This window comes from Crinia signifera, chromosome 11 (genome assembly GCF_055691185.1).
Source record: "Crinia signifera chromosome 11, ASM5569118v1, whole genome shotgun sequence".
NCBI classification, from domain to species: domain Eukaryota; kingdom Metazoa; phylum Chordata; class Amphibia; order Anura; family Myobatrachidae; genus Crinia; species Crinia signifera.
The window spans coordinates 102,478,396-102,504,523 of record NC_139227.1 but is presented as its reverse complement, the minus strand read 5'-3'; the positions used below and the strand labels follow the sequence as shown (position 1 = coordinate 102,504,523).

The 26,128-nt window shown below is 45.2% G+C and overlaps 1 protein-coding gene across 7 annotated transcripts in view; it reads left to right on the top strand.

Moving 5' to 3' along the window:
• NELL1 (neural EGFL like 1) overlaps positions 1-26,128 on the top strand; it is a 558,514-nt gene that overhangs the window by 158,962 nt on the left and 373,424 nt on the right. For all 7 annotated transcript variants that reach the window (XM_083164040.1, XM_083164038.1, XM_083164037.1 and 4 more), the window contains exons 6-7: positions 18,976-19,048; positions 23,249-23,331. In XM_083164040.1, the coding sequence (XP_083020166.1) occupies positions 18,976-19,048; positions 23,249-23,331 (156 nt within the window). The remainder of the gene's footprint in view (positions 1-18,975; positions 19,049-23,248; positions 23,332-26,128) is intronic.

The following is a 26,128-nucleotide window of genomic DNA, read 5'->3' as shown; positions in this document are numbered from 1 at the left end:
TTGTGATGTAGGCCATGCACCATTTTAGTTGCCCTTCTTTGTACAGTCTCTAATGTATTTATATCCTTCTGGAGATATGGCCTCCAGAACTGAACACAATACTTTAGATCAGTGGTTCCCAACCTTTTTTCTCTCCCGTACCCCGTGAGTAGGCTTTTCATTTATAAGTACCCTTCCTACCAATTTGAAATTTCCACAGTACTTATGAGTGTAAGTGAGCAGTATGCGTGTCCTAATATTAAGGAGTAGCCGTGGACTAGTATATGGTCAGGAATCAGGTCCGTCTTTGTCTGGCCGCTGGCTGTGTATTGTCTACAGAGTTCCCGCTAACGCCTGTAGGATTAATGCTTCTTCCACCCATGTCAGTGCGGGGCAACTGTTCACACTGGTAGCTCTCAGTAAATTGCTGGTTGGGCAAAAGCACGAGGAGACGCTGATGACGCTGCAGATGAAACTGGAAATGACACAACGTGGCTTGTTTCCATGTCAATGGTAGACTTCTTTTGCCATTGGGAGACTTTTTCTTCTTCCGCCATTACCAATATTAAGTACCCCCAACTGGTCTGCAGAGTACCCCCAGGGGTACTAGTACCCCAGGTTGGGAACCACTGCTCTAGATGAGGTCGTACCAATGACCTATACAGTGGCATTATTACTTCTTTCTTTCTACTGCTGATACCTCTCCCTATGCAACCAAGCATCTGACTTGCCTTCTTCATTGCTTTGTTACATTGCCTACCTGCCTTTAAGTCCCCTGAAATAGTGACACCTAGATCCCTCTCTTCCTCAGTAGTTTCCATTATAGTGCCATTTATACTATATTTAGTCTTTGGATTTTTGCAACCCAAGTGCATGATTTTGCATTTTTTGGCATTAAACTGTAGTTGCCATGCTCTTGACCATTCCTCTAATCTACCTAGATCATCAATCATTTGTTTTACCCCTCCTGGTGTGTCTACCCTGTTGCATACCTTTGTGTCATCTGCAAAAAGGCACATTTTACCCTCAATTCCATTTGCAATATCACCAATAAAGATATTAAAAAGCACTGGTCCAAGTACAGATCCCTGGGGTACTCCACTTGTAACCTTTCCCTCCTTTGACTGTACTCCGTTTACTACAACTGACACAGCAGAAAATGCAGGAACTAGGCTGGTGTAAAAGGGGCCAACTGAGGAATGTCCCTGCCTGATCCTGGGGCCATATTCCCGGGTAATTCCCTCCATTTTCTGGTGTGAAAGGGGTATTAATTCAAATAGATGAGACCTGCAGTGCTCTGAATACAGCCAGGCAGCCTCCCTCTCTCTGCCCGGCTGTCAATGGCTGTCCTTTCTGCCGGACAGCTGTCCACCAGTTACCACGAGCATGTATTCCCTATTGACAATGAGAATGTAATCCCACATGGCAACGAGCATGGAACCCCTGGCAATGAGCATGTAGGTCTGCAGCACTTATGTAGCATAATTTTTAATAGGCATTATGGTGTTTGGCATAATACGTAATGGACATTATGGTGTATGTACAAAAAAAAAAAAAAAAAGTCGCACAGGAAGGTACTTCAAGTTATTATGTAGATAGGACCCTTAATAGGTGGTATCTCTTAATTTTTATTTTGGAGAGGGTGTGCTGCCACTGGACATGGATTGTAACACAGAAAAAAGGGGGATAGAGAGAATGTCTCTGTGTGGCGCACCGGAGGATTTCAAGATAAAATATAACCTTTATTATTCGAACATATTAAAAAGCCAAATAAGACACAAACATTACACTTAAAGACACAGACTTATGATTAAAATGGTATATAACTATCCCTACAATGTGGGACCCCAATTTCAAATGTTCCTCTTTATTGATTAATTATGATGTCACAGATGGTTGTTCGTGGTGGCGACAATTTCTATATTTGTGGAGGAAGAATTCCTCAGCTGTTTACCCTAATAGGATATACCTTAGAGGACCACCAATACAGTGGCTCAACTTATAAGCTTATTTGTGGGTACAGGCTGATATTTTTAGAGATCAGTATAGAGTCAAGGCCTGTGTTAGGTAAATTAACACTTGCTAGTCTGTATCCTACTTGCTGTCAGGCCCTCCAGTGCCGATATGCTGCAGTCACCAGTATGAGGTCCGTGAGGCAGGTACTGTCCCATTAGTATTCGGCAGTCTCCTACACTGAGGGCTGCTGCGGGCGGTACTCTGCTGCCGGTTGTCAGCCTCAAGTCGGTCACGCAGAGGACGCAGTTTGCAGGCGTCGTGCACCGCGCCTCCGTTAGGAGAGCTCCGGAACGCCGAAGGGCACCACACGCTACACCCTATCTAACAGATCAAAATACTTTTCACGAGGAAGGAGGACATTGGGGTTCACACACGAGGTGTGTGGTCAGCGCACGCTTCGCTGAAGAGCTTCGTCTGGACCATTATAGTGTGTGGCTTGACATGTAATGGGCACTGGGTGTAAATTTTTTATGTGCGCGCAATGTCCCTGTTTGTGAAGCATATTGCGCATTATTGCTCAATACGTTTGGTATAGTGTGTATTTTGGCTCAATCCATGTGGAAAAATGTGAATTTTGCCTTAATCTGTGTGGCATAATGTGAATTTTGACTCAATCAAGGGGGTAACTATTGTGTTGCATGATTTGTATAAGGGGTATATGGTTTGCATAGGCGAATCTTAAAATTATGGTAATGGATGGTCCCAGATCTAGACATAACAGTAGGGGGACCCTTGCGCGGCGTAAAAGGGGCGTGGCCTCATGGGAAGGAGGCGTGGTATCACAAAAAGGGGTGTGGTATACACTTTAGACCTGGGGTAGCCAACCCTAGTCCTCGAGAGCTACCAACAGTGCATGTTTTGCAGGTCTCCTCCCAGAATCACAAGTGAGCTAATTAGCTCCATCTGTGGATCTTTTAAAATGTGTCAGTGATTAATGAGTGCAGCTGTGCAGCAACTAGGTTGTCTGGAAAATGTAAACTGTTTGTAGTTCTCGAGGGCTAGGGTTGGCTACCACTGCTTTAGACTATACACAGTAATGCTGATTACACATTTTAGCAAACTCCGTAATACCCATTACACATAAAGCCACACGCCGTAATGCCAATTACACATAAGGCCACACACCATAATGCCCATTACACATTGTGCCACACATCATGATGTCCATTACATACTATATAACAAACCGTAATGCCCATTACATATTTGCCGCATAAGTGCTGCTTACCTACGTGCTCATTGCTAGGGGGTTCTTGCTTGATGGCACCATAGTACCCATTACACTTGATGCCGCACACCATAGTACCCATTACACATGATGCCGCACACCATAGTACCCATTACACATGATGCCGCAAACCATAGTACCCATTACGCCACACATTATGCGTAATGCCCCCACATACCGCCACTTGTAGCGTCCCTTAAGCAATGCCCGCAAAAGTGCCACTTACTGTAAATTTTTATATGAGCCTTCGCTGCTGCTGCAGGGAGAGATGGAGAGCGGTGCAGCTGTTTCTATGGGGAGAGGAGCAGGAGCAGAGCGCAGCGCAGAGCACGCTCCCACTCCCCTCCTAGTGTCCCCTCTAGCCGAGTGGACATTTGAAATATTATGCGTGCTATTGTTGTGCGTGACGTCGGGGGAGCACGCCGGGCGCCGGCACCACATGATTAAAGGGGGGGCGGGCTGAGGGGAAAGTGGGGAGAAGAATTGGAGCGGAAGCTGCAGGGGTGACAGTCATTGACAGCTGGGCAGAGAGCAGGGGGCTGCCCGGCTGTATTCAGAGCACTGCAGGTCACGGCTATTTGAAATAATACCCCTTTAACAACAGAAAATGCAGAGATTTACCCGGGAATATGGTCCCAGGATCATGCAGGGACATTCCCAGGCTGACCCCTTATACACCAGCCTAGTCCCTGCTTTTTCTGGTGTGAGGGGGAGAGACAACCACTCCCCTCTCCCTACCCCCCTTTAACCAACCAGCTATATCTTCGGAACCAACTGACCCATTTACATGAAATCAGTATCATATTGAAGAACTTTTGAGTTGGTTTCGAATGATTTTGGTCCCGTGAAACTGGGCTGTTTGGTTCCAGAGAAATCTGCCCTCAAAGAACATAAACAGTCATGAAATTACATTTAAGGAATGAAAAAAACGGTTTAACCTCCCGGACCACCCCCTAGATTCGCCTATGATGGTTTGGTAAACTTAGGTGACCACATAAAAGGTGCTGAAATGTTGTCTACCAAGTTTTGGCTTTCAGTATTTTTTTTATGACTCGAGTGCCGCCTCACCCCGCAAGTATCTTAGGACATCGGCGTCTTTGGAGGGCACCTACCATGATATCTCCCTGCATTTTTCCTATGCCAGCCCCCATCCTTTTCCAGGCATATATAATTAGTTGAAAGTATTTACACAATTAGAGACCACCCAACCAGAACACTGGTCACGCCCCCCCACATTATTAGGTGCTAGCCACAACCCCTATTATTGCACATAATAGGCCCTCAATAATTTTCAGCTCCAGGCCCATTTATACCTTAATCTGGCTCTGGTGGGAGGGGAGGGAGAGAGACCACCTCCTACCGTCAATGGTATGCCAATCCTGGAGGGGGAGCTGTGACTGGACAGTCTGATGTGGGTGACGCAGTACAGGGGTCCAATCAGGGAAGGGGTCAGGAATGATTGACATAACTGATGCCCTTCTGAGTTGTCTTTTTTTTTTTTTTTGTAGATTATGTAACTAATTTACTTTTTTTTTTCTTTCTTCATTTTCTTTTGTAATTGTGTTGTGGGGCCCATTTAAAATGCATTTTAGCTATTTACAACTCACTGCTTATGATAAAGCTCCAGCCAATCGGCTCCTGTCGTGTTTGAAAGATGACAGTTGGAAGCTGATTGGCTGCTACAACATTTGTCTTACTTAACGACTTTTAAATAGCTAAAATTCTACTGTGTTAGCTTTTTAATGCGGTGCAACAACAATCATGAACATAAAGTAAATAAAAATTTCCGGTGTTTGTGCCGACATACACAGAGCTTTTCCTTGCTGTATGGTATCTGGGGGCAGAAAGTTCTAGAACAAACATCCGCCTTTTTTAGCCCACTATTTCCAACGTCTGTAGCCAGATATCGCTGTAGCGATAACGATCAGACCCCCCACGAGGTACTTCTACCCACAGCGGGACCTCCCTGCGTGATCAAAGACATTTCCTTTAGTGTTTTAGCACCGAGCAGACGGCTTCTGTTCTCCATAGTGTAATCAGGACTCAGCCAGAACGTCGTAGCAGTTAGCGAAACACAAGAAATCTTTGTCTTTCAGACATAAATTTCTTATCGCCTAAAAGACCGGGCAATTTATTGGGTCCCCGGCGCTTGTTCTTTCCTCCACAATACCGTACTAAGATGCTGTTTTGTTTTCTGCTTATTTCCAATCTATTTTATCTCGCTATCATAAAAGAAGGCGGAATCTGTTAACAAAAGTGTAGACGCTTCAGTAGGAGATGAAATGTCTTCGCTGCCTTTGTTCTGTGGCAGCGTTTGGCAAACAGCAGCACCGACCCCCACAAGAAAACATTACGGAGTCGAGAATCAAACAACTATGAAAATAGGCAGCAATTTCCAGCCACTTACATTAAAAGCAGCCTAAAAAAAAAAAAACACAGGTTCTAAGACTCTGGTTTATTTATGTCCATATATTTAATTACAGTGGCTGCCTGTTTGATGCGCCATTCCCTTCCTAGATGCCTGAAAAATTATATTAAAGATCTATGATTGCGGGTTTATGTATACATGATTCCTTCCCCAGCCCTGGATATAATCCTGCTTGTATTATTGGACATGCAGAATAACTTCTACAGTATTTCAGCCATGTGATAGGATTAGTCAGTCGATCAATGATAAGAAAAGCAATTGTCAATGAGGACCTCTTCACTGTATATACCTTGTAGGTAACAGGCCACAGAGGACCCGCTAGGGGTCAAGTCCTTGGTAGAATCTTTAAGAGGTAGAAGAACTGTGGGTGGTTCATTAACCGCGCAGTCTCCAACTTGATAACTAGGACGGCGTTTCATTTATATGTAAATGCAACATATGCAGTGGCTGACTCTACATGCACAACAGTGACCTGTTAGCTGTTACACTTCACACAATGGGATAGGACGGGCTAGCCTTGGCAAGATGCCGGGTTCAGTGATGCACACTAATGCATTCACAGCTGCAATCCCGAACGCAGTGGGTGGGTGATTATACGCTGCTGCTGCCTGGAAAATGCATTCAGTAGCCCCCGGTGCCTCGCAGATGTATACAACTGGTACGAGGTGCGGCGGTGACTCCCAAGTAACCATGTGGTCACACAGGATGATCGCAGAAATGAAGACACTAGGCGGTATTCAATTGTTTTTCACAAGCATTTCAAATCGCTATCCCCGGGGGTGGTGGTCTGAAATGCAGAAATGCACAGCTAATCCTGACCATGATGAGCGTGATATGAGCAAAAAAAAAATAGATCAATTAATATTGCCACACAATCTCCCGTCACTTTAGATGGGATATGGGGCATTATAAAACAATTGAATACCACCCACAGACTCCATCATACTCTACAATGTTTGAGGCGTTCAGGTTGGGACCGTTATGGGTGTAGCTTAGCAGCAAGAGGGCGTGTCCTCACAAGGAATGCCAACCCTCTGAGCCACGCCCCTATTTTCACCACGCTGAGGGCTTACCCAGTGCTTTGGCGGTCAGAGTCAGTAACGGTGTGTGTGGGGGACTGCGCATGTGCCCGCCATCCATTTTCATGTGCTCTGTAGTGGATCAGTGTGGGAGGTACGCAATGTCTCCTGCGTACAGGGTCACAGCTGTAGGCCGACAGCCTCCCACCTATTACTTTGCCCAAATGGTCCCTGACTGTCAGTCACTTTGCAACAAAATACTGACTGCCGGCATCATCGCTGAATTACAGGATCTTGGTGCGTGCGCAGTGTGACCATGGCGCGGGCGTCAAATGACCGATAATCGCATAACTCCATTAAAATCCCTATTGCACATGTATCTGTATCCGGCCCAGAGTCCTGTGTGGTAAATACGATGAACACCTACAGAACCAAATATTGCACATATCAGGGTAATTACAGAATATAAACCTTTTCTAAACACTGATCCGTTCTGCAGAGAGAGTGCTGCTAAGTATTCCCCATGTGCAGTGTAACAATATAACCATTATGCCATGCACTTATAACAAGAAGTATATATTACCATTACACTCCATCATTTTATTGTCACATATTACCGTGGCTTAAACCGTGAAACTGTATTAATTAGAGTCACTTAAACAGCAGTCTGAACACTCGAGTATATTGTAGTCTGTTCCATCTGCTAGTAGAAAACAAGTGTCAGAGGCGTTACTGTGGGAGGCAATGGAGTAATCTGCTGCTGGGCTCCTGCTCCCAAGAGGGCACCTTTCCTCCCCTGCAAGTTTGAATCCGTTAATTGAAGGCCACCGAAATCGCTTCTGTGGCTGACTCCCCCTCCTAGCAGGAACTTAGACGTCACACATTCTTATTCTAAACATGATATCCATTACACACACATATATATATATATATATATATATATATATATATATATATATATATATATATATATATATATATATATATATATATATATACACATACATACATACATTTATATATATATATATATATATATATATACACATACATGCATACATACATTTATATAAGGTGGTGTGTGGGAGGGGGGATATCAATATTTATCTTGCCTCTGGGCAACTGGGATGAACTTATGCCACTGAAGGTAGGGATTCACTTACGCTGCCCAACGGTAGGGATTCACTTACGCTGCCAATCGCTGGCTACTGTATCACGCCGTTCCACCAGCGCTAAACTTCCCCAGTAGCTTATATTCTCCCAGACCTCCCTGCAAAGATGTGAGCTAAATGATTACTGTGATGAGCATTTTATCCAGCTGCAAATACCAGGACAGAGGCCCCTGGAGAGTAACATTTTGCGATTTAATTGCACAAACAGTTTGCAATTTCGGGGAATTTGTTTGTTTGCAGGGAGCCTCGCGTTACAGCGACAGGAGCCGGCAGCGATAACCTGTGCCTCACGTTACAGCGACAGGAGCCAGCAGCGATAACCTGTGCCTCGTGTTACAGCATCAGGAGCCGGCAGCGATAACCTGTGCCTCGCGTTACAGCGACAGGAGCCAGCAGCGATAACCTGTGCCTCGCGTTACAGTGACAGGAGCCGGCAGCGATAACCTGTGCCTCACGTTACAGCGACAGGAGCCAGCAGCGATAACCTGTGCCTCGTGTTACAGCATCAGGAGCCGGCAGCGATAACCTGTGCCTCGCGTTACAGCGACAGGAGCCGGCAGCGATAACCTGTGCCGCGCGTTACAACGACAGGAGCCGGCAGCGATAACCTGTGCCTCGCGTTACAGCGTCAGGAGCCGGCAGCGATAACCTGTGCCTCGCGTTACAGCGTCAGGAGCCGGCAGCGATAACCTGTGCCTCGCATTACAGCGGCAGGAGCCGGATGCGATAACCTGTGCCTCGCGTTACAGCGACAGGAGCCGGCAGCGATAACCTGTGCCTCGCGTTACAGCGACAGGAGCCGGCAGCGATAACCTGTGCCTCGCGTTACAGCGACAGGAGCCGGCAGCGATAACCTATGCTTCGCGTTACAGCGACAGGAGCCGGCAGCGATAACCTGTGCCTCGCATTACAGCGTCAGGAGCCGGCAGCGATAACCTGTGCCTCGCGTTACAGCAACAGGAGCCGGCAGCGATAACCTGTGCCTCGCGTTACAGCGACAGGAGCCGGCAGCGATAACCTGTGCCTCGCGTTACAGCAACAGGAGCCGGCAGCGATAACCTGTGCCTCGCGTTACAGCGACAGGAGCCGGCAGCGATAACCTGTGCCTCGCGTTACAGGAGCCGGCAGTGATAACCTGTGCCTCGCGTTACAGCGACAGGAGCCGGCAGCGATAACCTGTGCCTCGCGTTACAGCGACAGGAGCTGGCAGCGATAACATGTGCCTCGCGTTACAGCGACAGGAGCCGGCAGCGATAACCTGTGCCTCGCGTTACAGCGACAGGAGCTGGCAGCGATAACATGTGCCTCACCTTATGTGTCCAATAACACGGCCCCCTGGGTTATTCTGTCTGCGGAGATTAGGTGTCGACACATCGGAGGCTCTCACCTGTTTCTTTGCATTGATGTTTCCATGAGACTGTTTCAGAATAATCGTCACGTCTGAGGTTATTCTGTACAAATGTCTTTGAGGCTACAATTTAATTTGCCACCACAGTCCCTTTTAATGCGCTTATTTAATAATAAGTAATTTTTTTAACCCTTAAGATACTTTCATGCTTTCCCTCCTTCCTACTGTATCTCTGTTATGTTCCCCAACCACCAAAATAACTGTATACTGGGTCCTGATGTGAGAGAAAACCCATATGAGCCATTGGGGCAGATGTATTAAGCCTTAACAAGAGATAAATGCAAGGGTGATAAGGAGAGATAAACGTCCAGCCAATCAGCTCCTTACTGACTTTTTTCAAACACAGCCTGTAACATGGCAGTTAGCAGGTGATTGGCTGGATGTTTATCTCTCCTTATCACCCTCGCATGTAACTCTTGTTAAGGCTTAATACATCTGCCCCATTGGCTTCAATGATCAAAAACTGAAATGCATGTTGAGCGGTAATATTTAATATTCCCTTAAAATCACACAATCGGTCACAACAAACACTGCTTGAACATCTTTAGGAGGTCAACCTTGTTAGAGTTCACTTTGTACCCAGAATTTCATTGCCCCCTATGCATTTCATACCAGAGGACTTCTTCAGGGGTGTTTAAATGTTCATGACTTTTCTTATCAATTATTAATTGCCATATACTTATGGTTGGAACTTCAGTGAATTGGATCTTCAATATATAGGAACTCGTCTTCTTAGTTTAATATTTTATAGGTCCAGTCGTTTTTATTGGTGTCAATCTCCAAGTTGGTAGGGTGTGTGGGGATAAACTTGATACCTAGTCAGATGAATTACAATACAGAAGTGATCCAATAAACTATGCCCTTAATTGGATCAGGTCCCCATCTCCTCCTAGCTTACCTGCTCTCTGCAAGATTTCTCACCCACAGTCATTGGGCGGTATTCAATGAGCCTGATTCGCCATGTTTTTATGGCGAATTTGTGCTGTTTGGCGAATTTCTGACTAAACCGGTGAATCACCCTATTCAATGACCACATGGCGAATACATTTGAAGGTTTTTTTCGCCATGATTCACCGAGTAGCAATCGCTATCTTTTTATGGTGAAGTGGAATGTGAACTTTTAAAATAAAGTGTTTTGTTTTTTACATTTGGTGTCAAAAAATCAGGAATTTTATTCTGAGGAGGGGCATGCTACTTTTATTCATGTGCTGTAAGCACATGAATATATATTTAATTTTAAAAAATATAATATATTTTTTTTTTTACACAGCAGCCAGCAGGGGGCGCCGGAGCCGAGCCGCTCATTACATATTCATATATTCACTGCACCCGATAGTTACGATCGTGTGTAACTATCGGGTGCAGTGGCAAACGCAGGATTTTCAGAAGGGGGTTTCCAGAGGGGCGGAGCAAAGCACAGAGATGGACACTTAGGTGCCCCAGTATACGCCGGGTCAGTTAAAGTATTATAGATAGACCAAATGTATATAAATAATATAATAAAATTTTCTGGTGGGAGGACAGTTTGCTTGACTGCAGATATCTCCAGTTCCCAGAAAAAAATTCTTAGATTTTAATGGAATTAAAAACTAGAGAATCCCACCTACCAAATGGTATTGGGGACTAGTGGATCAGAGTTCAGTAGGCAGAGTAATCTGCCAATGAGTATATAAAACTACATACCAGGTGTGTGGAGCTGGAGCAGTAACCAGCTGCTGGAAGGCTTATATCTCTGGTTCTGGGAACAGTAGAGACAAGCTACTAGTGTCCATCAAAGGGGGAGAGTCCCAGCTTTTGGAATATACCCTCAGAAAAACTCTCAGTCAGACAGAACCTGAAATATCTGTCTGGGAAGAGCAATTAACAGGCTTGGATGGGGACCACTGCTTTGAAGTCAGATATCTCCGGTTCCCAAGGGCCGATTTTTAAAAGTCTTGTACCTATGGAAAGAGGGGACCCTCAGCTTTCAGCCCAGGGCCCTTAGACTCCTGGGGGGGGTTCTGGGTACTCGGAAACCCCCCCTACGTGCGCTACTGCCCGGGGGGCAGCCTGTGCTGCCTGGCACCCGGGGAGCCCACCTAACCCCCACAAACGTTCTGGGCTAGGCAGAGAGACTACCATCTCTCTGCCTGGCACCGTCCTCAGGCTCCCTGCGGCAATCGCCGCAGGAGCTCATATTCGCCAGTCAGGGGCTCGCTGCCCCTGACTCGTTGAATACCGGAGCCGGCGAGGCTCCGGAACGTGGCGAATGTGCAGCGAATCCAAAAAAGGATTCGCTGCACCTCGCAGGTATTCACATTGAATACCGCCCATTGTCTTTGTATAGTAAGCCCTAAGCCAACACTGCTGCATGATGGGATCATATAGCCCCACACAAGGCTTTAGGGAGGCGGTGCGAGCAACACCTTCACCCTGTAAGAAGGAGCAGTGCCGCTCAAGCATGCACCCTGCAGACGGGGTTGATCTGTGTGGGGTTGATCAGTGAGGATGATGAAACCCACTATAGAAAAGAAATAGCGAGACTGGTAGCCTGGAGTGAGGGAAATAATTTTGTGTTAAACAAAGGAAAAACCAAAGAATTAGTGATTGACTTCAGAAGAAAGCAAGCTGTGCCGAAGAGACCAGTGTGCATAAATGAGGTAGATGTAGAAATTATGGAGTCAGTCAAGTTCCTGGGTCTTCAGGTATCAGTTAATCTGTCATGGCCTGGCAACGTTCCGACTCAAATAAAAAAAATCCCAACAGCGTCTCTTTTTGGTACTTGTGTAGTTTCATGGCGCCGTGCTACTTCCGGTTTGTACGCTCGGCAAAATAAAAACTAACTTAACTCCATGCCAACATTGATAGTTCATACCCCCACTATCCATGTTGGCATGGAGTTGATTTTAGATAGCGTGGCGAGCGTAGCGAGTCACCAAGCCCCCAACGTGGGCGAGCGAAGCTGGCGCCGTGAAACTACACAAGTACCCTCTTTTTTTTAGGCCGCTAAAAGCGGCTGGCGTGAGCAGGCCCACCATGACAAATTTTTATAGATGTTCGATCGAAAGTATCTTGACCTTTGGTATCATTGTTTGGTTTGGCAACTGCACGGCTAGAGAACACTCGAAATTAGAACGTATTGTAAAGGCCGCAGGCAAAATGATTGGAGGGCAGCTGCCAACCATACAGGAGCTCTATAATTCCTGAACTTTAAAGCGTACTATAAATATTTTAGCCGAGTCTAACCACCCCTTTTTTAGTACATTCGAGAAATTACCCTCGCTAAAATAGTTCAGAACCCTGAGGGCACGTACAAGCCGTTTGCACAATAGTTTCCTACCATCAGCAGTACGTATATTGAATGCTTGAATGTTGTTTGGTTTTATGTATTTTTTTTTTGGGATGTAATATGCGGATATTGCTTTTATTGTATTGGTATTTTATGTATGATACAATTTCGTCTGCAGAGAGAGTTTCTCCTTCTGCTAATGACCATAAACTTGACTTGACTTGACTAGTGCCGCCTGGGCATCCGCTCAGCCTTATACGCGTTCTCGTCCCTCGTGTGACATCACGTGTTTGTGGGCGTGGCCAGCACAGTGCATTGGGAACAGGGTTACCAGATCCTTATTAAGCACACACATGAACTATACAGGTTCCTGACTGATCACCGGATGTAATGACAGTTGGTAGGATATCTGGCACCTCCCAGCTATCCCAACTGTCATCACATCCGATAATCAGTCAGGAACCTGTGTAATGCATATGTGCGCTAGATAAAGGGAGGATCTGGCAACCATGATTGGAAAGTCTCTGCTGCAGGGCTGACCCCACAAAGCACTTTATACTCTAGCAGACTAGCTTGGCCAACATGCAGTATAAGGCAATCGGGATTCCAATATCGGCATATCCCATCTATAAAACCTCTTATTCTCCAGGCTTTCTACAGTATATAGCGTCTATTAACTATGTTGTCTATAGTAGTTGATATTCCCTAGGTAACTCCACCCATTGTATAGTACGTGTGATATTCACTAGGTAACCCCACCCATTGTACATGTGGCATTCACTAGGTGACCCAACCCCACCCATTGTACGTGTGATATTCCCTAGATAGCCCCACCCATTGTACGTGTGATATTCACTAGGTAACCCCACCCATTGTACGTGTGATATTCAATAGGTAACCCCACCCATTGTACATGTGGTACTCACTAGGTTACCCCACCCAGTGTATGTATGGTATTCACCAGGTGACCCGACCCCACCCATTGTACGCAGTAGCGCACGCAGGGGGGGGGTTCTGGGTACCCAGAACCCCCCCTCCCAGGAGTCTAAGGGCCCTAGGCTGAAAGCTGAGGGTCCCCTCTTTCCATGGGTACAAGAATTTTAAAAATCGTCCCTTGGGAACCGGAGATATCTGACTTCAAAGCAGTGGTCCCCATCCAAGCCTGTTAATTGCTCTTCCCAGTCAGATATTTCAGGTTCTGTCTGACTTAGCGTTTTTCTGAGGGTATACTCCAAAAGCTGGGACTCTCCCCATTTGAAGGACACTAGTAGCTTGTCTCTACTGTTCCCAGAACCATAGATATCAGCCTTCTAGCAGATGGTTACTGCTCCAGCTCCACACACCTGGTATGTAGTTTTATACACTCATTGGCAGATTGCTCTGACTTCTGAACTCTAATCCCCTAGTCCCCAATACCATTTGGTAGGTGGAATTCTCTAGTTTTTAATTCCATTGAAATCTTAGAAATCTATTTCCGGGAACTGGAGATATCTGCATTCAAGAAAGCTGTCCTCCCACCACAAAATTATGCATAATAAGCCCACTCCACTATACACCCCTCCTCTGCATATTAAACATCCTCTACCACCCTGGAAGTTATGTATCAGGGCCCCTTTATTCAGCCCAATGCCCCCTTCTCCCACCCCATCTCCCACCATCTGTGCAGTAATTGGGTAATTAGTGGAAATTACTGATCCAGGCCCTACATGCTGAGCGGCTGATATAATACCCCCTACCACCCGCGGGACATCAAAGCTTCCCCCACCCCTACCACTGGAGGATCGGTAGGGGCCCCAATACATTGCTATTCCCAGGGGCCTTCACTGCTGTTGATGCCCCTGTATGTATATATATGTATGTATATGTATGTATATGTATGTATATGTATATGTATGTATATGTGTATATATATATATATATATATATATATATAGAGGCAGGAAGAAGGCGGCACTCGTCAGGCTTGTAGAAAAAGGTCCTTTTTCTACAAGCCTGACGAGTGCCACCTTCTTTCTGCCTCTATATTTGCTGCCCCTTGTGGACTTCAATTGGAGGGCACCGCAGCCCAACCCCAGCTAACAGTAAGCTGTATCATTTTCCATTTACCTATGAGTGCCGGATTCTTGCTACATATATATATATATATATATATATATATATTTTTATTATTATTTATTATTATTATTATTATTTATATACATTTGGTCTATCTATAATACTTTAACTGACCCGGCATATACTGGGTCACCCAAGTGTCCATCTCCGTTGCTTTGCTCCGCCCCTCTGGAAACCCCCTTCTGAAAATCCTGCGTTTGCCACTGGTACGTGTGCTACACTCACCTGCATGGTCCGTTCATCCCTGTTGCAGGTACTGTAGTACTCACTTGCAGTATGTATTATAAGTGACACTCTCAGCATCAGACCTGTATAAACCCGGTACTCGCTAGCACCTGCACATATAGGGGCGTATAGAGTCCTCCGTCATCTCTCCCCAATGTTCTGTAGCTCACATAATGATACTTGTATGTATGTGCATGTAGCCATTTATACACCTGTATGTATGTATGTATGTATGTATGTATGTATGTATGTGCATGTAGCCCTGTATGTATGTATGTATGTATGTATGTACTCCACGTTTGGCCGGCACTCCAATGGCCTCAGATAAGTTGCTTGCCCGGTGCCCTCCGAAAGATCCCCGTCAGTGTGGCGGGTACATGTGTCAATCATGCGTATACGGCGGCACTCTCAGTCTGAATAACGACAATGACACGGCTGTCTGTGTCCAACGTTTCAGTGCTGTGTGCACTTTTATCAAGAACAGTGTAACAAAAGAATGCAAAACTTACCAACATATATAGTAATATGGACCCTCATACGAGATGCTGCTTCCGTTCGTCCCAGCCATCAGCTGGTCGCACGGCTCTGACGTCAGCCACACCACGTGATACTGTTGCTTGGCAACAGCTGTAAACAAAAGTGAAAGATATTTAAAAACGTCTTTAAAATCTCTAGAATAGTGCAATGTACAATAGTGTGCTAATATCTTTAAAGTGCTGCAGTGCATAAGTGACCTAAGGCATACATTTCAACTATTGGCTAACTCATTGGTAAGAACATCGTGCATTTTGGTCGACACGCTATCAGTGATGACCTGTGTCAATCCTGATATGTCTGCGACTTAAAACCGAATATATCTGAAAAGAATCCTTATAAATATCATAATATTGAATTAGCCCTGACATATCGGCGCGTGTTCCGACCAATAATACATAATGTCAACCACAAATACACGTTTATAAAAATATATATATCTTGCTGCAAATTAAGTAGTGCATACATTCCTGGTTAAAACATATTAAACATTGCTAGCTGTTCTCATAAAGTCAATGTTACTGTGTGGAGGGGTTCATTAGCAAGCCCTAAAGGAAACAATGTAAACCAAGTGACTCATTGAGCCCTCTCGGGGCCAAGGTGCCAAGTTTTTCTATCCACATAGATTCTCTTTGTAGGAGCAGAATATTCCTATCGCCACCCCTCTTCAATGGGGGTACCTGGTCAATTATCATGTACCTTATTGCTGTTATGTTGTGTTTAGCCTTAGCAAAGTGTCTCGCTAGGGGCTGATCACTATCCCCCTTGAGAATGGCTGCTTTTATAGCTGAACGGTGTAATGCCATTCTCTCTTTAAACTGCCGTTCAGTTTTGCCAACATATTGCAATGCACACGGGCAAGTTATAATGTAAACAACGAATCTTGAGGTACAGGACAGTCTATAATTGATGTTAAACTTCCTTCCTGAGAAGGGATGATTAAACGAACTGCCTGTCTGCATAAAGCCACATGTGGTACAATTGGGGCAACGGAAGCAACCTTTCTTAGGGGTGCCTAAAAATGTACCTCTATCTTTTTTGGACATATCAGTAATATCTGTACGCACCAGGTAATTTCTGAGGTTTTTGTTTCTACGGTAGGCAGGCATGAGTCTGGTGTTAATTAAATGAAGATGGGGGTCTGAATTGACGACTGGCCAGAATGATTTAATTCTTTTCGTCAGGGCAGGAGTTTGATGGTTGTAAGTATTGGGCCAGATAAAAGTGTTAGCCTGTTTAAGTTTTTTCTTTTCCCTACTATGGCTGTCTCTGCCCATCAGTTGGGCCTGTGAGACCCTCAGCGCCCTGTTCTTCATTTCTTGTACAATGACTTTATCATAGCCTCGATCATGAAATTTGGCACTCATGATGTCTAAAGCTTTGAGGGCTTCTGCTCTGTCACTCGTAATTCTTAATACCCTTAGAAATTGACTGTATGGCAATGCTTGTTTGAGATTTTTTGGATGCGCACTTGATGCTAGTAATAGATTGTTTCTGTCTGTAGGTTTTTGAAATATTTTGGTACATAAGTTGTTTCCTTCTTTAATAATGGTTACATCAAGATAATTGACGGTGGTACTGCTAGTTTGGTAAGTAAATTTCACAGGACTGTCAGAGATGTTATGATTATCCATGAGTGAGGTGATTTCATTCTCTGACCCTCTCCAAAATATAAGGAGATCATCTATATACCTAAAATAGGCATAGACCTTTTCTGAAATCTGTGGATCAGAGAACAGTAAATCGTGTTCCACTTGGAACATAAAGATGTTCGAGTAGGCCGGGGCTACATTCAATCCCATCGCAACCCCGGCCGTCTGTAGAAAAAAAAAAAAAAACCTCCATCATAGAAAAAATAATTTTTACTTAAAACCATCTCTAACAGTCTCATGAAAAAGTCAAGATTAGGCCCTACATAAAGGGGATTGTTGGTCAAGGTTCTGCGTACCGCCTCTAGCCCGGCATTATGGGGTATGCAAGTATACAAATTGCATACATCAACCGAGCATAACAGGCAATCACTGGGTAAATCTGTAAAGTCCCGGAGGGCTGTAAGAAGGGCCGTTGTATCTTTCAAACAGGACGCCTTAGCTTGTATGATCGGTTGTAAATATCCGTCTAGATACATGGATATAGGCTGAAAGATGGACCCCCTCGCCGAAATGATCGGCCGACCAGGGGGAGAAGACAGACTCTTATGCACTTTGGGTAAAGTGTACAGTAAAGGCCTAATTGGTTTATCAACTGTAAGACATTTTTTAATAGAATCATTAATTACACCCTCAGAACAGGCCTCCCGCAACAAACCATCCAATTCATTTTTAAATCGTGTGGTAGGGTCCGATGGTAGCGCTCTATATGTCCGTGAATCAGACAGTTGTCTCTCAATTTCAATCTTATAATCAGTGAGGTTTTGCACTACTATCGCGCCCCCTTTATGTATGTATGTATGTATGTATGTGCATGTAGCCCTGTATACACCTGTATGTATGTGCATGTAGCCCTGTATACACCTGTATGTATGTGCATGTAGCCACCATGTATACACATATATGTGTGTGCTTGTAGCCCTGTATACACCTGTATGTGTGTGCATGTAGCCATGTATACACCTGTATTTATGTGCGTGTAGCCATTTATACACCTGTATTTATGTGCGTGTAGCCTTGTATTCACCTGTATGTATGTGCATGTAGCCACCATGTATACACCTGTATGTGTGTGCATGTAGCCATGTATACACCTGTATGTATCTGCATGTAGCCATTTATACACCTGTATTTGTGTGCGTGTAGCCTTGTATACACCTGTATGTATGTGTACGTAGCCACCATGTATACACCTGTATTTGTGTGCGTGTAGCCTTGTATTCACCTGTATGTATGTGTATGTAGCCACCATGTTTACACCTGTATGTATGTGTATGTAGCCACCATGTATACACCTGTATGTATGTGTATGTAGCCACCATGTATACACCTGTATGTATGTATGTATGTCTGTATGTATGTGCGTGTAGCCTTGTATTCACCTGTATGTGTGTGTATGTAGCCACCATGTATACACCTGTATGTATGTGTATGTAGCCACCATGTATACACCTGTATGTATGTGTATGTAGCCACCATGTATACACCTGTATGTATGTGCGTGTAGCCTTGTATTCACCTGTATGTATGTGTATGTAGCCACCATGTATACACCTGTATGTATGTGCGTGTAGCCTTGTATTCACCTGTATGTGTGTGTATGTAGCCACCATGTATACACCTGTATGTATGTGTATGTAGCCACCATGTATACACCTGTATTTATGTGCGTGTAGCCTTGTATTCACCTGTATGTGTGTGTATGTAGCCACCATGTATACACCTGTATGTGTGTGTATGTAGCCACCATGTATACACCTGTATGTGTGTGCTTGTAGCCCTGTATACACCTGTATGTATGTGCATGTAGCCATGTATACACCTGTATGTATGTGCGTATAGCCTTGTATTCACCTGTATGTATGTAGCCACCATGTATACACCTGTATGTGTGTGCATGTGCAGCTAACCCTCTGTTATCTTTCTTCCCCAAGGGGGTGATTCAAGATGTGAAACTGATATTTATGCCGAGCGGATACATAATGCAGTGTCCCAATCTGAATCGCAGTAAGTACAGGCTCTCCCAGTATACCATACTGTACAGCACCGTGCTGGTGACATTGTGTGGCTTCGGGGCATGAGTGTGTAAGAGGTTTCCTGTGCCAAGTACTTTGCCTGTGTTTACCCACACTTGTTTTTATTTAGCATATTGTATCTTTATATTTAATCGGCTGATTACATGATGATATGCTGACGATGGATTCAGATGTTGCAATAAGTAATGCATGCCGTAACAGTTGTACAGACTACCTTGGCCTTTAAAGTACTTATTCAGTCTCCACTGCTTATAGATGTCTTAATACCTTACCCTGAATGTTATTATCTGGAAAAAGAACAGAGCCGGCAATAGATCTAAGTTATGCGTTTGCCTGAGGAAGAGCTCTGTAACAAAACGCATTGCAGGATGCATGTTGGATACAGAAGACTTCTCTTCTGATTGGCTTGGGCATCCATAAATCTCTGAGTGATAAAAAATCTTCTGCATGGTGTTAATGCATAACAATTTGTGTTTTAAACTTGACCCATTGCTGGCTTGGTGATTATATTCCTGCTGGTGGCACCACAGAGTAGGGTGTCCAGACGTAGTGGCATTTCTCTCAGAGACATTGGAGGCACTGGCAGTGGGGCTCCAGTGGTCAAAGAGGCCCCGAGAAAGGTGACTTCTGAACTAGGACAGATTTTGGTACTCTTTACCTAGCACGGCGGCCATCGCATGCACTACAGTAACGGGTGCGACGGGACCGACGCGATGCCCGCGATTTCCCATAGGGATCAATGCTATATTTTTTAATGGACGCGATTTTTCAATTCAATGCCTCAATGCCCGCGATTTTGCCATAGGAAACAATGTTAAATGGGCCACAGAGCCCAAATAGGCACCCTTAGCAGTGAAATGTCCCCCACAATTGTTAACGACACCCCACGATCAACGCGAACCCGAAGCGTGGCGAGCGCAGCGAGCCCGCGAGGGGCGGCTGTACGCATCCTCCGACCTTTTCATACCCCCACTATCCACGTCGGTGTGGAGTTGAGAATAGAATAGTGTGGCGAGCGCACCGAGCCCGAAGCGTGGCGAGCGCAGCGAGGGGACGCGGATACCTGTGAAGCCCGCGAAGGGACGCGTTTACCTGTGAAGGTATCCGCGTCCCCTCGCGGGGCTCGCTGCGCTCGCCACGCTTCGGGCTCGGTGGCTCGCTGCGCTCGCCACACTATTCTATTCTCAACTCCACGCCGACGTGGATAGTGGGGGTATGAAAAGGTCGGAGGACGCGTACCGCCGCAAAATCGCGGGCATTGAACTGAAAAATCGCGTCCATTGAAAAATTTGGTACTCTTTACTTAGAAGGGCGCCCACGATTTTGATCGTGGGCATCGTTAGTAAAAAATCTCGGGCATTGAATGCACTAAAAAATCGGGTGCGATCAACCGACGAGATGCCCGAGATTTCCCATAGGGAACAATGTTAAATGTCTCAATTGACCCAATTTTCCTGTTCAATGCCTCAATTGACCCGATTTTTCCATAGGAAACAATGTTAAATGGGCCACAGAGGCCAAATAGGCACCCTGAAGTGTATAATGGCCACCCGAATTGTTAACGCCACCCCACGATCAACGTCAACCCGATGCGTGGCGAGCGCAGCGAGCCCGCAAGGGGCGGCGGTACGCGTCCTACGACCTTTTCATACCCCCACTATCCACGTCGGCGTGGAGTTGAGAATAGAAAGTGTGGCGAGCGCAGTGAGCCACCGAGCCCGAAGCGTGGCGAGCGCACGCGGACAGCTGTGAAGCCCGCGAGGGGACGCGGATACCTGTGAAGGTATCCGCGTCCCCTCGCGGGGCTCGCTGCGCTCGCCACGCTTCGGGCTCGGTGGCTCGCTGCGCTCGCCACACTTTCTATTCACAACTCCACGCCGACGTGGATAGTGGGGGTATGAAAAGGTCGTAGGACGCGTACCGCCGCCCCTCGCGGGCTCGCTGCGCTCGCCACGCTTCGGGTTGACGTTGATCGTGGGGTGGCGTTAACAATTCGGGTGGCCATTATTCACTTCAGGGTGCCTATTTGGCCTCTGTGGCCCATTTAACATTGTTTCCTATGGAAAAATTGGGTCAATTGAGGCATTGAACAGGAAAATCGGGTCAATTGAGACATTTAACATTGTTCCCTATGGGAAATCTCGGGCATCTCGTCTGTCGCATCGCACCTGATTTTTTAGTGCATTCAATGCCCGAGATGGCCGAGATGGGCGCCCTTCTAAGTAAAGAGTACCAAAAATTTTACATTGATCCCTATGGGAAATCGCAGGCATCGCGTCGGTCGCGTCGCACCCGTTACTGTAGTGCATGCGATGCCCGCGATTTTTTACACCCGATGACCGCGATGGACATCGCGGGCGCCATGCTAGGTAAAGAGTACCCAGATTTTTCTCCACTCATTTCATAGAGATTTGCTGCAGTCACTGCTGGCTCACAAACCCCCTTTGCAGCCCCCCTTTTATTAGAGAGGCTCTGACTGTGATCTACAGCTCTGCTTTTGTGTCTTAAAGAGAGGAGAGCAGACATTGTTTTAAGAAAATACACTAATTATTATAATTACACTTTTAAAGGGTTTATTAAAGCTTGGACAGTGATAAAACAGGTTTTGAAACACAGGTTTTAATATGTAAAGCAGAATTTGATTGGCTGGCACTTTGGGCCAGATTTAGATCCATTCACAATGGGCCGGATTCTGGCACGTCCCCGTTGGTCCGGGTTTGCGCATGCTAATATGCAAAGACCCCAGGAGCAAACTGCTTTCCGCACTAGCCGGGCTGTTTGCTCCAGGGGTAGCGGGCATTGAGTGTAAGCAGGGGAACAGCCAGAGTTTTATGGGGAGCCCATAAAAACACTGGGCATACTCCCAGTGGCATAGCGCCAAATTTTGCGCCCCCGCCACAAAATGTTGCCGTCTCCCCTCCCCTCTCTCCCCTCTGTCTTACCTGTCTGCGTTCGTGGCCGGGAGTGGGGACCGCAGATCTACTTTGCACTCCTAGCCTCCTCCGGGCTCCGAGTCCTTATGACAAAATGTCCCTCAAAAAATGGCCGCCCCCTTACAGCAGACTGTTTTGAAAGATGCTAGAGGAGGCCGCTGCTGCCCCCTCTAGCATCCTAAATACTGTCTGCTGTAAGGGGGCGGCCATTTTTTGAGGGACATTTTGTCATAAGGAGCTAGGAGGAGGCTAGGAGCGCCGGGACGCAGACAAAGTAGGTCCTGGCTCCCGGCCACGAACGCGAGATAGTTCCCGCAGACCCCGGCTCCCACATTACTCAGCGCCTCCCCGCCACCGCAGGGTTTGCCGCACGGTGGCTACGCCACTGCATACTCCTGCAGATGCAGGCGTGTCTATTCCTGCTTGGGACGTCACATGACTTCAGCGCCCGCCCCGAATTCGGTGATCTGTGGCTGCAATAAAAGTTACTCTAGACTGGCTTGTATTAACGAACGGGTGGAAAATCATTGGATGGTGAGCAAACATGGAAGGATTTTTCATCCGTGCGGCCACATGCGATTTGCGTGCAATGCGAAAAGAAGGCAGTACAAAAAGTATAGGTGGCCATACACACACAGATTAATCTTCAGATCTGGCTGGTTGGAACAAAAACATGGTTATGGGTGAGAGCAAATGACAGTTGACCATTTGCTTGGAAATGCTGGAAAACTGCCAAACTGTCACTCATCCATAACCAAGTTTTTGTTCCAACCGGCCAGATCTAAAGATACATCTTACTAGTGTATGGGCACCTTATGTGCTGCACATACTTTTTGTACTGTGCGATGCGATGACCAGAATGACCGGAAGCCATCGCTGAAGGGTAATAAAAATAATAAAGTATGTTTTGGGTGAATAGGTGGTCCGGCGCTCCCCCAGACTACCCCCCAGTTGCGCCTATGCTTAATGGAAGTCGATTGTTTTGCGATTTAGGAATCTATTGGGCTGTTACAATGTATCTGATTGGCTCGGAGCACCTCCCTGACGGATTGTTATACATATTTGTTTGTGCTCCGTACGAGATACAGTACCGCGCTTAAGATATTTCATTGCTACTGATACAGACATTTTTAGTACATTATCCCTTAATATCCTAATTTGCATGTAAATTGTTTCTGCTGTCTAGTTTTATCATGTTTAATACAAGGTTTTTACGCTGTTTTTATTGTCTTATCGAGCATGCCCGACCTGCAGTGATTTCCTGAGCCTCGTGCAAGGTATTATGGATTTACAGGAGCTGCTGGCAAAACTCACAGCTAAAGTAAGTACTATGCGATGCCGGCTTATTGTCTGCTGCTTTCTGTTGCAAATTCAGTAATGTTATTTTCCGCCTTCAGGTGACGTTCGTTCACTACTGTAGCTTGTATGTGGCCTCCCGTAGTAAATGCTAAGCTTGATGTTATAGGCCCGGTGTGTGCTATACAGTCATGTCTTTATCATAAGGGCCGAGCAGTACTGGGGTAGACAGACGTCGGGTCTCAGAGTGCTGGTGTGGATCATAGGTTCGACAGACAGTCATTAGCTGTTGACGAGGAAAAGGTTGACACAAACAAAAGGTTGACGGGGGGGGGGGGGGAGGTCAACACATAAAAGAGTCAAAGTGAGTTTCTCACTTTTTGGGGTTATAATCACTGCGTGGCCCCTAAGAGAGGACTAGTTACTGTGTGCCCCACAGTGTGTTCTGTCAGTGCTGTCCCATAATGCATTTGTATATGGCTTGTCTGCTCAGTACTAGATCAGTATATACAGTAGTGTATATAAAGGGTGTGTGCTCAGTACTAGAGCAGTATACTGTATATAATGGGTGTGTGCTCAGTACTAGATCAGTGTATACTGTATATAATGGGTGTCTGCTCAGTACTAGATCAGTATATACAGTACTGTACATAAAGGGCGTGTGCTCAGTACTAGAGCAGTATACTGTATATAAAGGGTGTGTGCTCAGTACTAGATCAGTATATACAGTACTGTACATAATGGGTGTGTGCTCAGTGCTAGATAAGTATATACTGTATATAATGGGTGTGTGCTCAGTACTAGATAAGTATATACAGTAGTGTATATAAAGGGTGTGTGCTCAGTAATAGAGCAGTATACTGTATATAAAGGGTGTGTGCTCAGTACTAGATCAGTATATACAGTACTGTACATAATGGGTGTGTGCTCAGTGCTAGATAAGTATATACTGTATATAATGGGTGTGTGCTCAGTACTAGATCAGTATATACAGTACTGTACATAATGGGTGTTTGCTCAGTACTAGATCAGTATACAGTATACTGTACATAATGGGTGTCTGCTCAGTACTAGATCAGTATATACAGTACTGTACATACTGGGTGTGTGCTCAGTACTAGAGCAGTATATACTGTATATAATGGGTGTGTGCTCAGTACTAGATCAGTATATACAGTACTGTACATAATGGGTGTGTGCTCAGTACTAGATAAGTATATACTGTATATAATGGGTGTGTGGTCAGTATATACAGTACTGTACATAATGGGTGTGTGCTCAGTTATAGATCAGTATATACTGTATATAATGGGTGTGTGCTCAGTACTAGATCAGTATATACAGTACTGTACTGTACATAATGGGAGTGTGCTCAGTACTAGATCAGTATATACTGTACATAATGGGTGTCTGCTCAGTACTAGATCAGTATATACTGTATATGATGGGTGTGAGCTCAGTACTAGATCAGTATATGATGGGTGTGAGCTTAGTACTAGATCAGTATATACAGTACTGTACATAATAGGTGTCTGATCAGTACTAGATCAGTATATAAAACTCACCTCTTCAGGCAAGCCTATCATATTTAAGTTCTACATGCATAACCCTCCGAGGCACTTATGTATTATATAGCTTCCCTTCTGGATTTGTAACTGCTATGCTATTACTGGTGCCTGTCCTTATGTTTCCCCCCCCCTATATCCCTATAGATTGTAAGCTTGCAGCAGGGCCCTCCTACCTCCAAGTCTGTCTGTTGTTACCCAGTTTGTCTTATCACTGTCTACTATTGTAAAGCGCAACGGAATCTGCTGCGCTATATAAGAAACTGTAAATAAATAAATATATAAAGTACTGTACATAATGGGTGTGTGCTCAGTACTAGATCAGTGTATACTGTACATAATGGGTGTGTGCTCAGTACTAGATCAGTATATACAGTACTGTACATAATGGGTGTGTGCTCAGTACTAGATCAGTATATACTGTACATAATGGGTGTGTGCTCAGTACTAGATCAGTATATACAGTACTGTACATAATGGGTGTGTGCTCAGTACTAGATCAGTATATACTGTACATAATGGGTGTCTGCTCAGTACTAGATCAGTATATACTGTATATGATGGGTGTGAGCTCAGTACTAGATCAGTATATACTGTATATGATGGGTGTGAGCTCAGTACTAGATCAGTATATACAGTACTGTACATAATAGGTGTCTGATCAGTACTAGATCAGTATATAAAGTACTGTACATAATGGGTGTGTGCTCAGTACTAGATCAGTGTATACTGTACATAATGGGTGTATGCTCAGTACTAGATCAGTGTATACTGTACATAATGGGTGTGTGCTCAGTACTAGATCAGTATATACAGTATTGTACATAATGGGTGTGTGCTCAGTACTAGATCAGTATATACTGTACATAATGGGTGTGTGCTCAGTACTAGATCAGTGTATACTGTACATAATGGGTGTGTGCTCAGTACTAGATCAGTATATACAGTATTGTACATAATGGGTGTGTGCTCAGTACTAGATCAGTATATACTGTACATAATGGGTGTGTGCTCAGTACTAGATCAGTATATACAGTACTGTACATACTGGGTGTGTGCTCGTAGTGTGCAGCGCTCTGTCAGTGCAGTCTCATAATGCATGTGATTAGTGCGGAGCTGTTCTACCACCAACAGGGAGAATGATAGAGACACATGTACATAAATCTACGCTTTGCCGCACTCTGGTTACATATATTACATGTATTCTGGGATCTCAGCAGGGAGTCTCCGTACTGTGTCTACACCAGTAATAATACT